Source organism: Pantherophis guttatus, chromosome 1, assembly GCF_059756535.1.
Source record: "Pantherophis guttatus breed Tessera chromosome 1, ASM5975653v1, whole genome shotgun sequence".
In the NCBI taxonomy this organism is placed as follows: Eukaryota; Metazoa; Chordata; class Lepidosauria; order Squamata; family Colubridae; genus Pantherophis; species Pantherophis guttatus.
Window position 1 is genome coordinate 301,301,265 of NC_142063.1, and position 15,430 is coordinate 301,316,694.

The 15,430-nt window shown below is 33.9% G+C and overlaps 1 protein-coding gene across 1 annotated transcript; it reads right to left on the reverse strand.

Moving 5' to 3' along the window:
* Positions 1–1,899: 1,899 nt before the first annotated feature.
* On the reverse strand, positions 1,900–14,291 carry PRPH2 (peripherin 2). The gene is made up of 3 exons (XM_034427705.2): positions 13,560–14,291; positions 7,683–7,929; positions 1,900–4,028 (listed from the first exon to the last, which is right to left on the reverse strand). Exons 1-3 carry the CDS (start codon positions 14,138–14,140, stop codon positions 3,804–3,806), a joined length of 1,053 nt encoding a protein of 350 aa, XP_034283596.1. The 5' UTR covers positions 14,141–14,291; the 3' UTR covers positions 1,900–3,803.
* Positions 14,292–15,430: the final 1,139 nt, after the last annotated feature.

Here is a 15,430-nt window from a genome sequence, read left to right on the forward strand (position 1 = left end):
TTCCAACATTATTCCTGAACAATCTTATGTGTTTTTCTATAATCTCTTCAATATGACTCAGGTATGGAAAGATTATTTTGTAGGATAATCTTTCAGTTCTAGGAAGCAGGCAATGGCAAACCACTTCCAAAATGTTGCCAAGAAAACTGCAGGGACTTCTCCAGGTAGTTGCCAGGAGTTGGGACCAAAAAAAAGAAAGAAAGAAAGAAAGAAAGAAGACAACATCTAAATCCCTCATAACTGTAACATGAGAAAAGTTTGTATTTTAGTATTTCTGGAATACTTTTTAAAAATTACTTTATCACTTATATTCTGGCTTATTAATTCAGCAAGAGAATACCATTAGAATAAAGATGCTTCTGTAGTCTTCTTTTGCTCCGGCTAAGCAGTGTATGCTTAAGGAAGCAACTGTTGTCAAGCATTAGGTGCCCAGAACAGAAGAATGTGTGAAGGTTAATCTTGTAAATTGTATTAAGGTTACTTAGGAATAATTAGCTCTTAGAAAGCCGTGTATATTTTCCACTCCTGGAATGTTTCATTAAGTATTAATGTCTTAGAAAAAGAGGAAAACGTTTACTTGCTTTCTTTAGTACACATTTCTAAATTTAAGCAGAAATGGAATTGCTACACATCTTAACAGGAGAAATAGTATACAATAAACTGTTGTACAAACTCAGCACAATATGTGCTTTTTACAATCACAAATCGTTCGTACTTTCCGTACTTTGGCATAACTTTTGAAGTTGATATGGATGTTTGAAAAAAGTTGGGCTGCCTAAGTGAATAATTGAGAGGTACTAAAGCATTTCTTCCAAATAATTTTCAAGGATGAAGAGCCTTTCTGCTTTTACTGTTCTACCATATTTTTTCACTATTTTGTATATTAAGAAATTGTAATTGAAAATAACCCAAATCCTTTGTTAGAAAAAGATAGTGGTAATCAAAAATCTTACAATTTTTTGTAATAGTACCTACAGTATACTCACATTTGGAAAATCATATCTATAACCTCTTTTATTTGACAGGACAATTACAAGCTGATTAATAGAATATGATGGTGTCAAAAGACCCTGATAAATTGGAATTCTTCTACATCTTCTACAATAGTTCTTTTATGATTTTTAGAAATATTGTTGATCAATTTTTCTCTTCCTTTGAAATAAGTAATTTTCATACTAGGACACCTTACTGAAAAACATTTAACTAAATCAAATGGAATATATTTCCACTCTTACTTCTCAATTCAAAGAAAGCAACATAATAATTGAGATTATGCTACTTCAAGGGAAAAGAGAACAAGAATAAATTCTCATACAAAAAATATACATAATTGTTGTGTGGGATACAAATCTGATTCTGCTCTGTTTACTGATTACAATGAATATCCTTGATCAGTTGTGATCATTGGCAACTGGAAATAAATTAAAATTTTCTGATATGGCAATAAAAGAAAGTACTGAGTAAAAAAATAAAACTAGATAAAACCCCCATCAATGAGAAATGATAGTTTGAGTTGATTATGTTTAGACTTGAGGTAAATTTTAATGCAATACAATAAAAGTCTGGAATATTTACAGAACATTTGTATAACATACAAAGAATTAGCACAGTGAAATAGCCCCAATGAGATTTCTGAAACCTTCCTAATTAAACCTTTTAGTAATTGCTTTATATGAATACTTGACTCATATTGATCTAATTAGATCCATGCTAAACCAGGATTATACAAAAACTAAGGCTTCTGTCAGCATATTATGTTCATATTGAGTCTTGCAAATATAGGAAATAGATTCCCATTTCCCTACTTTTCATCTCTGGTTTAGAAAACTATCGTCATGGAACAATCACAAAACTCAGCAAAGACTTAGAGGACTGTCCTAATACTTTAAAATATACCAGCATATATTGTAGGATTTGGATGTTATTTGAGGAAACCCCCAAAATGTCATTACGAAAAATACAAGCAAAATGACCGCTTCAGAAGAAAGGTAGCATATGCAGAATTGAATAAAGATATAAAATTTTTCTCACTCTTCATATTCAAGCAATTATCAAACGGTGATAGTTCTTCAACTTCAACACTTGACATAACTGCTGTTATTAAAATCCTTGCCTGAACATTATCACCACTTATTGGGACTACTGCAGTATAATTCCTTGTGGCATTTCTACCTTCTCATCTCTCCTCCCCTACTTTTTTTTTTTTATTGCTAAACTCCCTTCCTTGATCATACAAGCTTTCAACCTTATTCCATTTCATATCACCTTCAGTATCACATTTTTTAATTTCAAAAGTTTTGCTATTCTCTTCAGGACTGCAGCTTCATGATTAGGAAAGAACTACCAACCACTTGCTGATTTTCCATTTTCTGCACCATTACAATGCCATCAGTCAGGCAAAGGTGCTAGTTTGAGCTGCTGCCTCTTCCAAATAAATGGAACCCAGGGCCCAAAACTGGAGAAATGAGCACCAGTGAAAACATCTGCCAAGGTGGACTTTTGATCTTTAATATAATTTAACTTAGACCTCAGAAGAGTCTTTGTCAACAAGCACCTCCTGTCTGTAACTGCTGCCACTTGTCTCGTTGAACAACTTTATTTTGCTTTTTATTGATCATAATAACATTAACTCTTCCTTCATTACTCTTATCAAAGGCTACAAGACTCTTGGCTAAATTCCACAACTAGGCTGCTGATTAATAGGCAGACTTCTCTGCTTTCTCTTGGGAAAGGCTAACCTGGCAAAGATGTGTTTATGTAGTGCCTGTGTGAGTGCTTCATATAAGACAAAGATATTTATTTAACTCCCCATGCTTCACTCCAGCTTATAAACTTTAAAAGATACCTGCAGAATAATACAACACTAGACAATCTTAGTGAATAAATTTTGTATTAAAATGCATTGAAACAATAATCTGTATATTACCATAATAGGCAACTCCAAGTCTTTCTACATAGCATCTAATTCACTAAATTAATGTGCAAATCTTTTTAGTTGCTTCTCAGTGCCAGGAAAAATCCTTAACCCCATTTACTGAATGTGGTAACTTTATTTTGATGAGAGTTACAAATAGGACTTCATGATTCCTTCTTAAAAAAACAGCTTAGTTTTTGCACCAGATTTACAGGTGAGCCAATGTCAGCAATTTAGGTTAAAAGTTATACTGGTTTACAAAACTCTGTACTGTAATCTTGCTTCTATAAAATTATCCATTTCTGTCCAGTGCACAAAAAATCAGTGCAACTAACTTTGTTATTGCTATATAGTCAATAAACATGACTGAATACAGTTCTTCAATTGCAATTTTAAATATCTGTTTTTGTCCCCCAAAAAAAGGAAAGTTAAAATGTATTTTTCTATATACCTTTCCAATTTTCCAGTCAGTATTTTTTTGTTGTCCTATCATAAGTATGCATAATCCAGCATACACATTTTTCCAAATATTTGTAAATTTAAAATATAAAAATAATTACATTTCCTCTTTGGTTTCCAGTTCCAGTGATCCACAACAAAATGCACAGTACCAGAATACCAAAATAGAAGTCTGCTTGAATTTTAATATGAAAGACCCTAATGCCTTATATACTTGCTTTAAGATAATAGTTAACCATTTCCAATAAAAGTAGTCATCTTAATATATACATATAATATTGGTTATATCAAGATGCTTTGTAATGTTCTTGCTGTAAGTGCAAATGTTAAGTGTTATTAATAAATATGTACTGTAGCTGTGATGGCTCATTTTTCAAGTTAGAATTCACAATTTTCAGTCTTTAGGTACAGTCATTTTTAGCTGGGAAACTCAGCTGACGGTTGCAACAGCTTGGGTTTTTGCACCTTCCTCGTCATCTTCAGCATTCACTTGGTTTCCCTTACCAATATTTTTCAAATTTTCCAGGGTGGATTTGAAAGTATCTTTCAGGCTCTTCTCCAGGACCCATCCTTCACTTTCACATTCAGGATCTTCTGGATTAGTGATGCTTTCCAGAGAGGTATGCAACAGACGCAGCCCTATCATTACTAACATCTAAGTGAGATACAAAATGAACTATCAGTCAACTTGACTAAAGGTTGGTTTATTTCACAGCCTATATATATTGTAAATAATCTTAATTATAAATGAACAATCAAAAGTTACCAAATCTACAGATAGAAGAAAAATTGGGAATATGTAATATTAGCTTAATTTTCAAATTACCCATTTATAACTTGAACAGTACATACAGGTAGTCCTTGCTTAATGGTGGTAACTGGAATCGGCATCTCTGTCACTACGTGATGCCGTCGTGTGATGTCACATGATAGTGCTGATTTACAACTGTAGCTCTGGCACTTCCAGTGGCATCCATTAAGAAAATCCCACGCAGCTGTTAAATGCAATGTGACCTGGTGATGTCATGCAGGTTTTGCTTTTCAGAAGCCAGCAGTAAAGGTTGCAAATGGTTATCATGTGACTGCAGGATGTTGCAACTTTCATAATTGTATGTTAGTTGCCAAGTTCCTGAATTTTGACTATGGGGACACTGCAACATCTGGAATTTCAAGGACTGGTGTTAAGTTCTACTCATTCAGTGCCATCACAATTTAAAACAGCTACCAAAAAATGATAGTTAAGTGAGGACTACCTGTACTGATTCTTGTGCTCTATACCACCATAATCATACTGGTTGAAACTTAACTTCTTCCAACTGGGGCTACTACCATAGATTTTAATGATTATGACTGGTTATGGACCCAACTCTAGGAAATAAATTAAAGACCACTACCTTATTGTATTTCTGCTGACTGACCAGGCTAAAAGGGTGCTATATCAAAACCTGGAGAATGTATAACCATTTAGCTCTGCAACACAGAGCTTACAATGTTCATTATTGGGATTAACTGGCAACTTGTAAACTCCCTAAGCATCCTAACTTCCATTGATTCCCAGCTAAAACAGATAAGTTTTATATCAAATTGCTACCATCGTACACTAATAAAGATATAACAAGGAGTGTAACTATCTATTATCAGGCCTTAGTGAAGATACAACAGCTGGCTTCTCCAACTAATTTGAAATTTCATTTTGTAATTGTAAATTTTCCTTCTATTAAACTCTTTCTTGTAAACAGAAAGTTATTACACCTACATGTTTCTTTGTGCATAACTTCTGCTTTTTTCATAAACATTTGATATGAAGCTCATAGGGAATTGTCTACCGTGAAGGCAGTCAAGATTAAAACTACTTAAGTATGTAAAAACAAGAATCAGTGCTTCAAATTGAGGCAGGAAAAATAGATTTGTATCCCACAATAAGGAAGCATATAGTAACTACTTAGGTTTCCCAAGAAAAACTCTTGGAATAATCTGGATGGTCAGAGAGTATTTCATTTTCGTGTATATAATATATTTTAGGAGTGTGCATGGATTGCAACATTATCTTTTATTTTTAATATTCCTAGATTTTCCTAACACAGAGTTATGGTAGCTATGCAATACGTGATTTAGGGAATTTAGAGAAGAAAGCTGTGACTGCATCTGTCTCCCTGTTTGTGAGAATGCATAGCTTTGGATTCAATTTTCTTAGATCATACTGCAAACTTTCTCAAGGGTCAGCTATAAGTGATAACATTCTAGAACAATGCATCTACAGATAAAATGTAAATAATGTATTATGACCTTATTTTTTTCTTTATTCTAATAAAACTAATTTTGAACTAGAATAAACAGAGTATAAGTAAAAATCAATCATAAAAATTAAATCGAAATCATAAAAGAAATAAAAAGAAAAACATATATATAGAAAATTTGGGAACCCTGTTGCAAATGCAGACATGTAATCTTAAGGAGAAATACAAAGACTCTACATAAATTTTTCATGTTTTACAAATCCTGAAGACAGTTCAATTTGTAGACAATTTATCAGATGTTCTGATCCTAAATTCAGCTTCCCATTGTAATTTTGAAGAAGTCCAATTCTGATGATTTTTTTAAAAAAAATCAATTTGTAACCTACTTTGGCAAATCTTTTAATGGCATCTGGAGACAGCAAGTTAAGTAGAGGTTAGTTAGTAAGTTTTAGCATAGTATCTTACAGTTAATACCCTTCTAACTGAATCAGCAATGTCGTTTTTAGAGATAAATCCAGATTCTTGCTGTTTACAAATGTGTTTAACCTATTAGTCAATAAAGGGACAATTTTAAATAAATTGTTAACAGTAAAAAAAAAAACATGTTAGGGATATGTATTTGTTTTTTAGAGGGCAATCAGGAAAAACATATATTTTCAAGAGTCACAATTTGTAGTACTTGTGAATATACTTTGGCATATACATGGTTTTAAGTCTATTTAAAATATTTCATAGCATTCAAGTCCCAAACCATCCATATCAATTAGAATGAATACTTTGTCTTTTGTTACACCTTAAGGTAATCTTTATATTCACTGATTAATACAATGAGGTTGGAATGTATTAATAATATCAGAATAATTACAATTATATCATATATATGTAGAAGAAAAATATTTTATTGACTTTAAAGCCTCTTAGATCTCAGTCTTCTCATTCAGGCACATGACCTATTATACTGTGGAAGACATTTGAGAGACCATCTTTCTCCAATTGCTTTTGCCTAATCATCCATTTTGAGGGGATTGTTGTTGTGCTTTGGATCCTCTCTATTAAGCAGCACCATCTTATAGTACCCAGAGGTCAGAGGTTATTCATCTTTATTATGGAGTAGCATCTCTTCCACAAAGGAAGGCTTTCAAGAAAATTTGAAGACCTGGCTTTTTCCACAGGGTATCCACTATGGAAGATTGGGTTCTCTCCCAATATGACCTCTTGTTATTTGTTGTGTTAAAGTATTGTTTACTCTGTTTTTAACTTTTGTACATTGGCCAGAGCCATTGGCTGAATGGGCTCTCCTAGAAACTTAAATAATAAATGAATAAACATTTCCCAAATATTCAGAAATGCATACTTTTGTTTAATATTCACATAAGTAACATGAGGCCCAGTCAATAATGGAGAGTTGAAGGAAAAATGGGAACTGGGGCTATGTCATCAAGTTGGCAAATGGAGCTCTAGAAGAAGGTATGGATCTATGTGTATTCCAAGAAATCTGAACATACATCAGGTTTTTTTCATAAGAAAAAAATCCACTTCAGCAAGGACCTTTCATCCTACAGGACCAAAGCAAGGTAGATGAATTCTGACTGAGGAAAGAAAGAAAGGAAGGAGAGAGAATGGCCTGCATAAATCTAAAACACTTCTAATATTGTAGAGGAGAGGGGATTAGGATCAATAAAGTATTTTCAACCCAATTAAAATATCTTTACCACACTAAAGGAAATTCCTCCCCACTCCTGTTATGAAGCAAAACAGAATCGGATTTAACATGGCAACTATGTCAAACCTGATGTCCATACATTATAGTTCAGATGGGGGAAGGGGAGAATATCTGTTTGTTTTCCTTCTGAAAACTCTCTTTCCCTCAAAAAAAATCTAAACAAGGCTGGTACCTGTATAACCCTGCAATATTTTCTACAAAATGGCAATTATTCTACACAATAAAATCTAATCATGGCTGGTACCTGTATAACCCTGCAATATTTTCCACAAAAAATGATAATTGCCGTGAGAAATACTCATTATGATTCTGAACACTGAGAGAGAAATTAGCTTGCCAATTGCATTACCTCAAAAAGCCAGACAAAGAGGACAACCACTCCCATGGAGGTCATTATGCCGCTGTAGTAATTAAGCAGAGCCTCTCTGCAGCCACGAGTCCATAGATTGAGTTCTTCTGTTTGGTAGTCGTAACTGTAGTGAGCTGAATTATTAGAAACCTGGTACTGGATGCATGGCCGTGGAGAACTTGGATTGCAGCAGCTGAAGGGAACGCTGTCCACCAAGTATTTGCCATCCACGTTACTTTTAATGCGACTGTAAATGAATAAGAGCAAATCTGTACTTAGGAACAGCCACTAAGAAGGATGGAGCAACATTACCTCCACTGGTTTCATCTGCAGCATGTGAATTACTTTGCATTTTCCTCAGAACATCTGGATATGATCTTTCTCATTTAAAACACCTGGTTGTTGTTGTTTTTTGAGCTAGATTGAGAACAGCCTTCTGGTTTTGGACGTATGTTACCAGCAAGCCTCAAATGAAAAAATGGGGAACTGTTTGGCACATTTATATGCTAATGAGGAATTAATTTGTGTTAAAAGGGAATGCAATATTAAGATGTTGGACTAGGACCAAGAAGGCCAGGGTCAAATCCTCACGGGATTACTTTGAGCAAATTGCTTTCTCTTTGCCTTGCCTCACAGGGTTTTAGTATTGTGGTGGAAAATGGAAGAGAAGAGACCTATGTACACTGCCTTGAGCTCCTGCATGAAAAGCAGAATGTAAACCTCACACAAAAATATCTTTTTTTAAAAAAAATGTAGTTTTTTTTTTAAATAGTTAAAAGAAAGTGCTCAATTTACTGTGGAAAATTGTTAATTGCATATTAATACAAGAATTAAGGGCTACTTGCCAGTCCCATCATATTGATCCCCCAACGTTGAAGAATATTTTGCTTCAAGATAAATTTTTATTCAAATTCAAATACTATTGATTAATAACCAACTTAAACTTGAAGACTTGGAGCTAAAGAACTGTCAACAAATGTCTACTCCCCTTCCTCCTGCAAACTTTTCCTGAGAATCCAAAAATGTTCTGGCAAAGAATATCACCACTGAAAATGGGACTGAACATTGATCAATGCTACAGTTCTGCATTGTTTTATTGGCAGTAATGGGAGTGTGAGGCAATGGGAGTACACTGTTGAATAATAAATACTGAAATGTAGATTATAAAAGGAGGGGAGTTAAGGAAAGATTTCAGTAATCATCAAAGAATGATATACAGTAGCCCTCGACTTAACAATCTTTCATTTAGTGTCTGTTTGAGGTTACAACAGCATTGAATAAAGTCACTTATATCTTATTTTTAACATGAACGACTATTGCAGCATGCCCCTGGTCACTTGATCAAAATTCAGACACTTGGCAACAAGCTCATATTTATGACTATTGCAGTGTCTGATCATGTGATCACCTTTTGAGACCTTTTGACAAGCAAAATCAATGGGAAGGCCAGATTCACTTCACAATTATGTTACTAACTGAACAACTGCAGCAATTCACTTAATAACTGTGACAAGAAAGGTCATAATCCTGGCCAAAACTCATTTAACCTTCTTGTTCAGCAGCAGAAATTTTCAGCTCCATTGTGATTGTAAGTTGAGGACTATCTGTAAAAATTATACAATTATTTGTACTACTTTTCTGGTGATTGGAGGAGATAACTATCCTGTGAGTTTGGCAACAATCTAGAAGTCGTTTCCCATTGTCATTTTCCAGGAGATTTATACTCCTAAATTTGGTCTATAGATCGGGATTTCTTCTCCAACTACTAACTAGTTCTTCCAACACTACTGAGCTTTCTCAGGATTCAAGGTGGACTAGGTAGAAGTAATTAATAAAACGTCAGAGAAAAACCCAAGGCAGTAAAGGTATTTGGTATTTGTTCATTTTAAACAAGGCTGGGATGTAATTGTTGATATACAAGAGAAAAATTATAATGATTTTATATATCATGTAGGAACAAAAAGTATGATCAAATAATTTTTATAATGTTAATTCTTTATTAGTCTGATGAAATCACTAGAGTTTTGTTCAAATTGGAAGACTGATTATTTCAGGTATGCCCACCATTGAAAAGCCTTTAATGATTGTACCATACGATAAAGGATATTAACAGGTTTAGATGTTTTGTCCAGTTTAAAATACCTTTAAACATTGGGAAATATTTTGGGTACATAAGAAATTATTGGAGTAAATGCAAAAAGCTCATCAATTAAATTCTGAATCAAGTCAACTTCTTTGATAATCTCTCTGCCTACTGGTGGAAGGAAATTCAAATGAAACTGCAATGGCTCAATTAGATGAAAAATACACATGCTGGAAAGAGCCACAGAGAAGTTTCTATCTTACTAATAAAGGAGAATGTTTGTAGCTCAGTACTTCTAGCACTGATGATGTTATCTAGTTTGGATAAGATAATGAAATGTCTGCAAGAAAATAAGCTAAGTGAGCACCAAGGATATTTCAGGTTTCTGTCTAGAATTTTTAAAACAGAATGAAGATCTCTTAAATGTCTTTGGAGTATCTGAACATTCAGGAAAACATTGTAGAAGAAAATTGGATAAAAAAAGGAATAGAGAATGAGTGAATCAGGTTTGAATAAAAATGACTGTGGTTTGATCATACAGAGAGAATGAATGATAATCAAATTACAAAATAACTATACAAAGAGTAAATGGGTAGTTAGAAGGACCAACAAAGTCTTATGGATGGATGGAATTTATGAGACACTCAAAAAGAGATTGTCAAGAACAAAAGGCAATGTATGAATAGATGTATGGACATGATGGAAACAAGGGTGGACCTACTACTGAATAGTGTTAGTGTAAACTAGTTTTAAGTTTGTTTTATTTTCTCATGCTTCTTTTGCTTACTACCTTTTACACTTTTTCTGCATAATTTTGCAAACCCCAAAACCGAATAGTAATGTTGGATAGCATTTACTAATATCTGTACAATTGGACTAATTTTAGTTAATTGGCCACTTTGAAAAATGGGACACAAATTAGAATCTGAAGGAGAGATGATCTTACCCTTCTTCACTTTTAGGCATAATGCCTAAGTAAGGCAAGTGTTACATTAGAGAAATGGAATTGTATTTGGGCATGACATAATCATTTCCTGTTTCATGAGTGATATATGAAATATAAAACAAATTGAGTACTAATGAAACAAATTGCAATTCCATTTACAAGGGACAGCCTCTTGAATTATGTTGTATGGATCATGGCCAGCAGCAATCCTTTTTACATCTTTAAAGGCATGTCTCTAATCTGGGTCTTCAGCTTGACCATCACAGATGGAGAATTAGGTCCCTTAGTTCAATGTGCTTGCCATTTTTTTCTTTTTCTTTTTTATATTTTATTGATTTTATTGTAATTTCTTTCATTGTTGTGAGACACTTGGGGTTGTAGAAAGTTGATAGCATGCAAGTTTAATAAATTACTATTATGACTGGTTGCAAAGTTAGCCAGATGTTTAGATTGGATTTGGCAGTGTTATCCACCTATTGAGTGCTTGCAGAGGTATTGAAGGTATTGTTGCAGGATGTTAGCTGTTCCAAATAAAGCTGCTTTTTGCAATTGACTAATTGTGATTTTGTCAATACCAAATGATGTTCAAGTGGTGCTCCAGATGTTTTGGAGTTGCACCCAAGGCACCTATTACTATTGGTACTATCCTTGCTTTCTTTTGTCACAGTCATCCTACTTTTATTGGCAGGTCTTTGTATTTTGTTATTTTTCTCCAATTCTTTCTCTTCTCTTCTGCTATCTCCAAATATCCCTACTTTTTGGTCTTTTGTCTTAACAATTGTTAAGTCTGTGGCAAGTGCTTGTCTGTTGAATTGTAAATTATTATTATCACCTGAGGAATCTGAAAGTGATTAAAAGACCTCTTTTCCTAAAGATAATCCTGACTATTTATAATCTCCAAAGTATTATACACTAATTAGATATCCTTATCTCCACTCAGACTCCTGCTGATTTCAGTATGAACTGGATAATGTCCCTGGGACATTCAATTACATTCGGTACTTGATAATGCAAGCACTGTATGTATATCCAAACTAAAATGAGCAATCACTTTGTATTCCTGGGAATTGAATTTAAGTAGCTAGACTACTTTTATACCTGAAATTCTATCACCATTTTTAAAAATAGTACAGTATTACACATCTGTCTGACAATGTAATCTCATTTTATTTCTCACGTACTGTCCTCCTGTGGATGGATTAAACTCAAGCTCCAAATCTTCAGATAATGCCAGCATAGTGGACATCTCATTATACTTTTCCATGTAGTTATTTATATCAGGACATAATTTGAATGGTTCCCATTCATATATTTGTTCAGCAAAAAATATCAAAATACAAATAAAATTGGTAGTTATTTAATTGGACTACATTAAGACTACAATATGTGAGTGAAAAATTGCCACAAGCAAAACCAAAAGGGTTTTTTTGTATGCATCTTGAATAGTTCATATTTGTTACTAAAGAAGAAATTATGAGAAGGTACTCAAACATACAATGACATACAACGGATGAAAGCTAATCAAAGAGAGATGCAACCTAGAAATAAGGAGAAATTTCCTGACAGAACAATTAACAGTGGAATGACTTGCTTCTAGAAGTTGTGGATGCTCCAACACTGGAAGTTTTTAAGAAGAGATTGGACAACCCTTTGTTAGAAATGGTGAAGGGTTTCCTGCCTAAACAGGGGGTTGGACAAGAAGATCTCCAAGGTACCTTCTAACTCTGTTATTCTGTTAAATGTATTTAAGTATATTTCAGTGAGGATTTATCTATTAAATTCAGAACTTCAGCACTGGATCTCTATAACCCATCCATATCCACATATTTAAGTGCTATTGGAACTAATGGGATTTGCATTAATCACAATGAAGTTCTCCAAGTTGCCTATAATGCAACTAACAGTGAAATTCTATGTATTTCTTATATATCTATTTAATCATAAATCCCACTGAATTCAGTGCAAACAAAACCACTGATGCAGTTCACTATTAAGATACTTTAGAAATGTGAAAGCTGCTTATTCATAACAATCAAGATCATTAAAAATCTTAACCATTTGAAGACTAGCAATTTCTTCTTAGCATAATTATTTACTGGGGGGTGGGGGGAACTGAATCTTTTCCTAGGATAAGAAAGCAATGACAGAATATTTTCAAAAAATATCTATAGTAGAAGTCACCTGGTAGGACGAAAGCATATCCAGCCATACTTTCAAGACGGAGAAATAATTAGAATCCCTGAAAATAGTGTGGATTCAATTTTATGCATTCAAGGGCAAAACAAGTATGTATTGAGCATGTGTACATTTGTAGTGCTCTATAAATCCATTTATCCACCTAGAGGAGAAAGCCAAGAATAGCTACAGAGTGATTTAACAGAGGTCAAGATAAATGTCAATGTACAAAGAAGAAGTTTCCCTGCATAATCCATATCAAATAAAAGTGAGTGGTATGTGTTTTTTTTTACTGAATTTTGATGCATTTATTCAATTACTTTGTTTTTAGGGGAAAAAGAAGGCATGATGGCTAAACAACAATATAGTAACTGGATGAACCATAAGCTAGAAAGGAGTAGTTAAATACTCCTAAAATGATTCATTGGTAAAGTTATAATGCTATGGTACAAGACAATATACTGGGAAAAGAAAATTAATCAGTTAAGTTATATATCTGAAAGTCTGAAATGGTGGCTTCTTTAATTAAAATAATAATTTATATTACTCTTTATTGCTGATCTTAGTTTGCCATTCACAATAGTACTTCTAAAAAATAATCTGAATGACATGTAAACACAAGATTGAAAGACAAAAATTATACGCCAAAATTAATTTTCTTTCAACTACTTACTCTTTCACTTCCTTGGAACCAAAGTCTAAATATCGGTTGCTGATCCACTGAATCTCAAACCAGTCTCTGTAACCATTATTTCCACAACATTTGAACTCAATCTGGAGCATATCAATTGTCTTCTTCATGAAGCACCTTCCTGGAGTATCTGTGTCACGGTAGAATTTCAAACTATTTTTTAACCCTTCTGCCAGTGTATTGTCAAGAGAACCCCTCATCAGAAAGCAAATAAAAGCAATTAAAAAAATGAAGACATTAAAAATTACACATATGATTAAATAGAATTTCAAGAAAAATTTCCATTTTTCAAATTTAGCAGGATCCAGGGAATCGTAGCATATCTTGCCAGCAAGAGCGTTGGATGCACAGGCAAGTAGACCTACCAATATTAAAGAGTTGGGCACAAAGTGGCTTTCAGAATTGTCCATCATTTCACTTCGCTTCCTGAGTTCAATTTTCAGGAAAAGTCCCATAGAAAAAACAACAATTCCAGCAAACACTGAAAACCAATTCATGAGCCATAATCCTTGTGCTAGTTTTACTCTTTTCTTCTGGTTAAACTTGATTTTCATCACTGCCATCTTTTTCACAACGCTGGTGGTACCAAGCTTTTCCTCAAACCACCCCTTCTTTGAAAAGGGTTAAGAGTAGAATTGGAAAGATACGCCACCACTCAGGCCTTGAAGATTCAAAGGGGCATCCCTCTGGTTGGGACATTATTTAGTTCTTCCATCTTCCTCAGCCCAAAATTGAAGAAGTGCAGATACATTTTTCAAATCAGCAAGATTTGTTTTTGTAAAAATCACATTAATAAAAGATTATTGATAAATAAGATATGCAACTATTTGTGGTCGTCCCTTCTATACAAAGGAGAAACTGTTTCAATTTCAAATAATTAAAGCTGGATCTCTACTACGTCATTCCAATACTAATTAGTGTAATCCAATTTAAGAAATCTCTGTCCACCGATAAGACAAGAAAATAATCCTTTCATTTTACTATTCAGTGGGTTTGTGCTTTCACATGATATAACTGAAAACAAAGATATAAAAAGTTTCCCTGTTCCTAGATTTCCTTCTCCTCAGGAAATTAGTTTTGAAACCTATATCAGATGCTTTTCATACACTGACCTACAAATAAGCCAGTGAATGATACTACTTATCCTTATGTCACTCACCTTGAATGACATGCTCTGGGACTTAGGCATTTTGGGGATGGAATTAGGTCATGTTTTCAATGATTTTCAATCTAAGCATTTTAAAGATAAAAAGTAGAATTACCAGCTTAATTGTGACAATCTTACTAAATCATCACAGAAGCTATGTCAAACTGCCAAGACATTTGAGCCCAAAATAGAGCAGTTTACAGATTAATCACAAACAGCCAACGATGGTCTTGCTGAGAAAGGAACTTCATGTACAATGGAAAAGGGCGCAATTATCTCACTGTTAAGGGGAATCTAACTCCATAGTTGCTATTTAAGTTAGAAAAGAGTCTTTTATTGTGCTAGAAAATGTTAGTAGGGCATTCTAATGGAACTAACAGTCCTGTATGACAAGAGGTGAGCCAGCGTGGTATTGGAACGGCAATGAGGAGACCCAAGTTCAAGCCCACAATTAGTCATTGGACTTAAGTGGTTTTGGAGCAATCACTTTCTCAGTCCAATCAACCTCACCAAGTTGTTGGAGGAAAAAGGGGGTAAAAGAGTGCTGCTATTTTGAGCTGATGGACAAATGGTGGAATAGAATTCTAATAATAGATGTTGTAAATTTGTGGACCTGTATGGACTATGTTTAGCTCTTATTGAATATTAGCACTAGGGACATGCTTGGTTCATTTTTAAATGTGAGCTGTGCAGAGATTGTAAACAA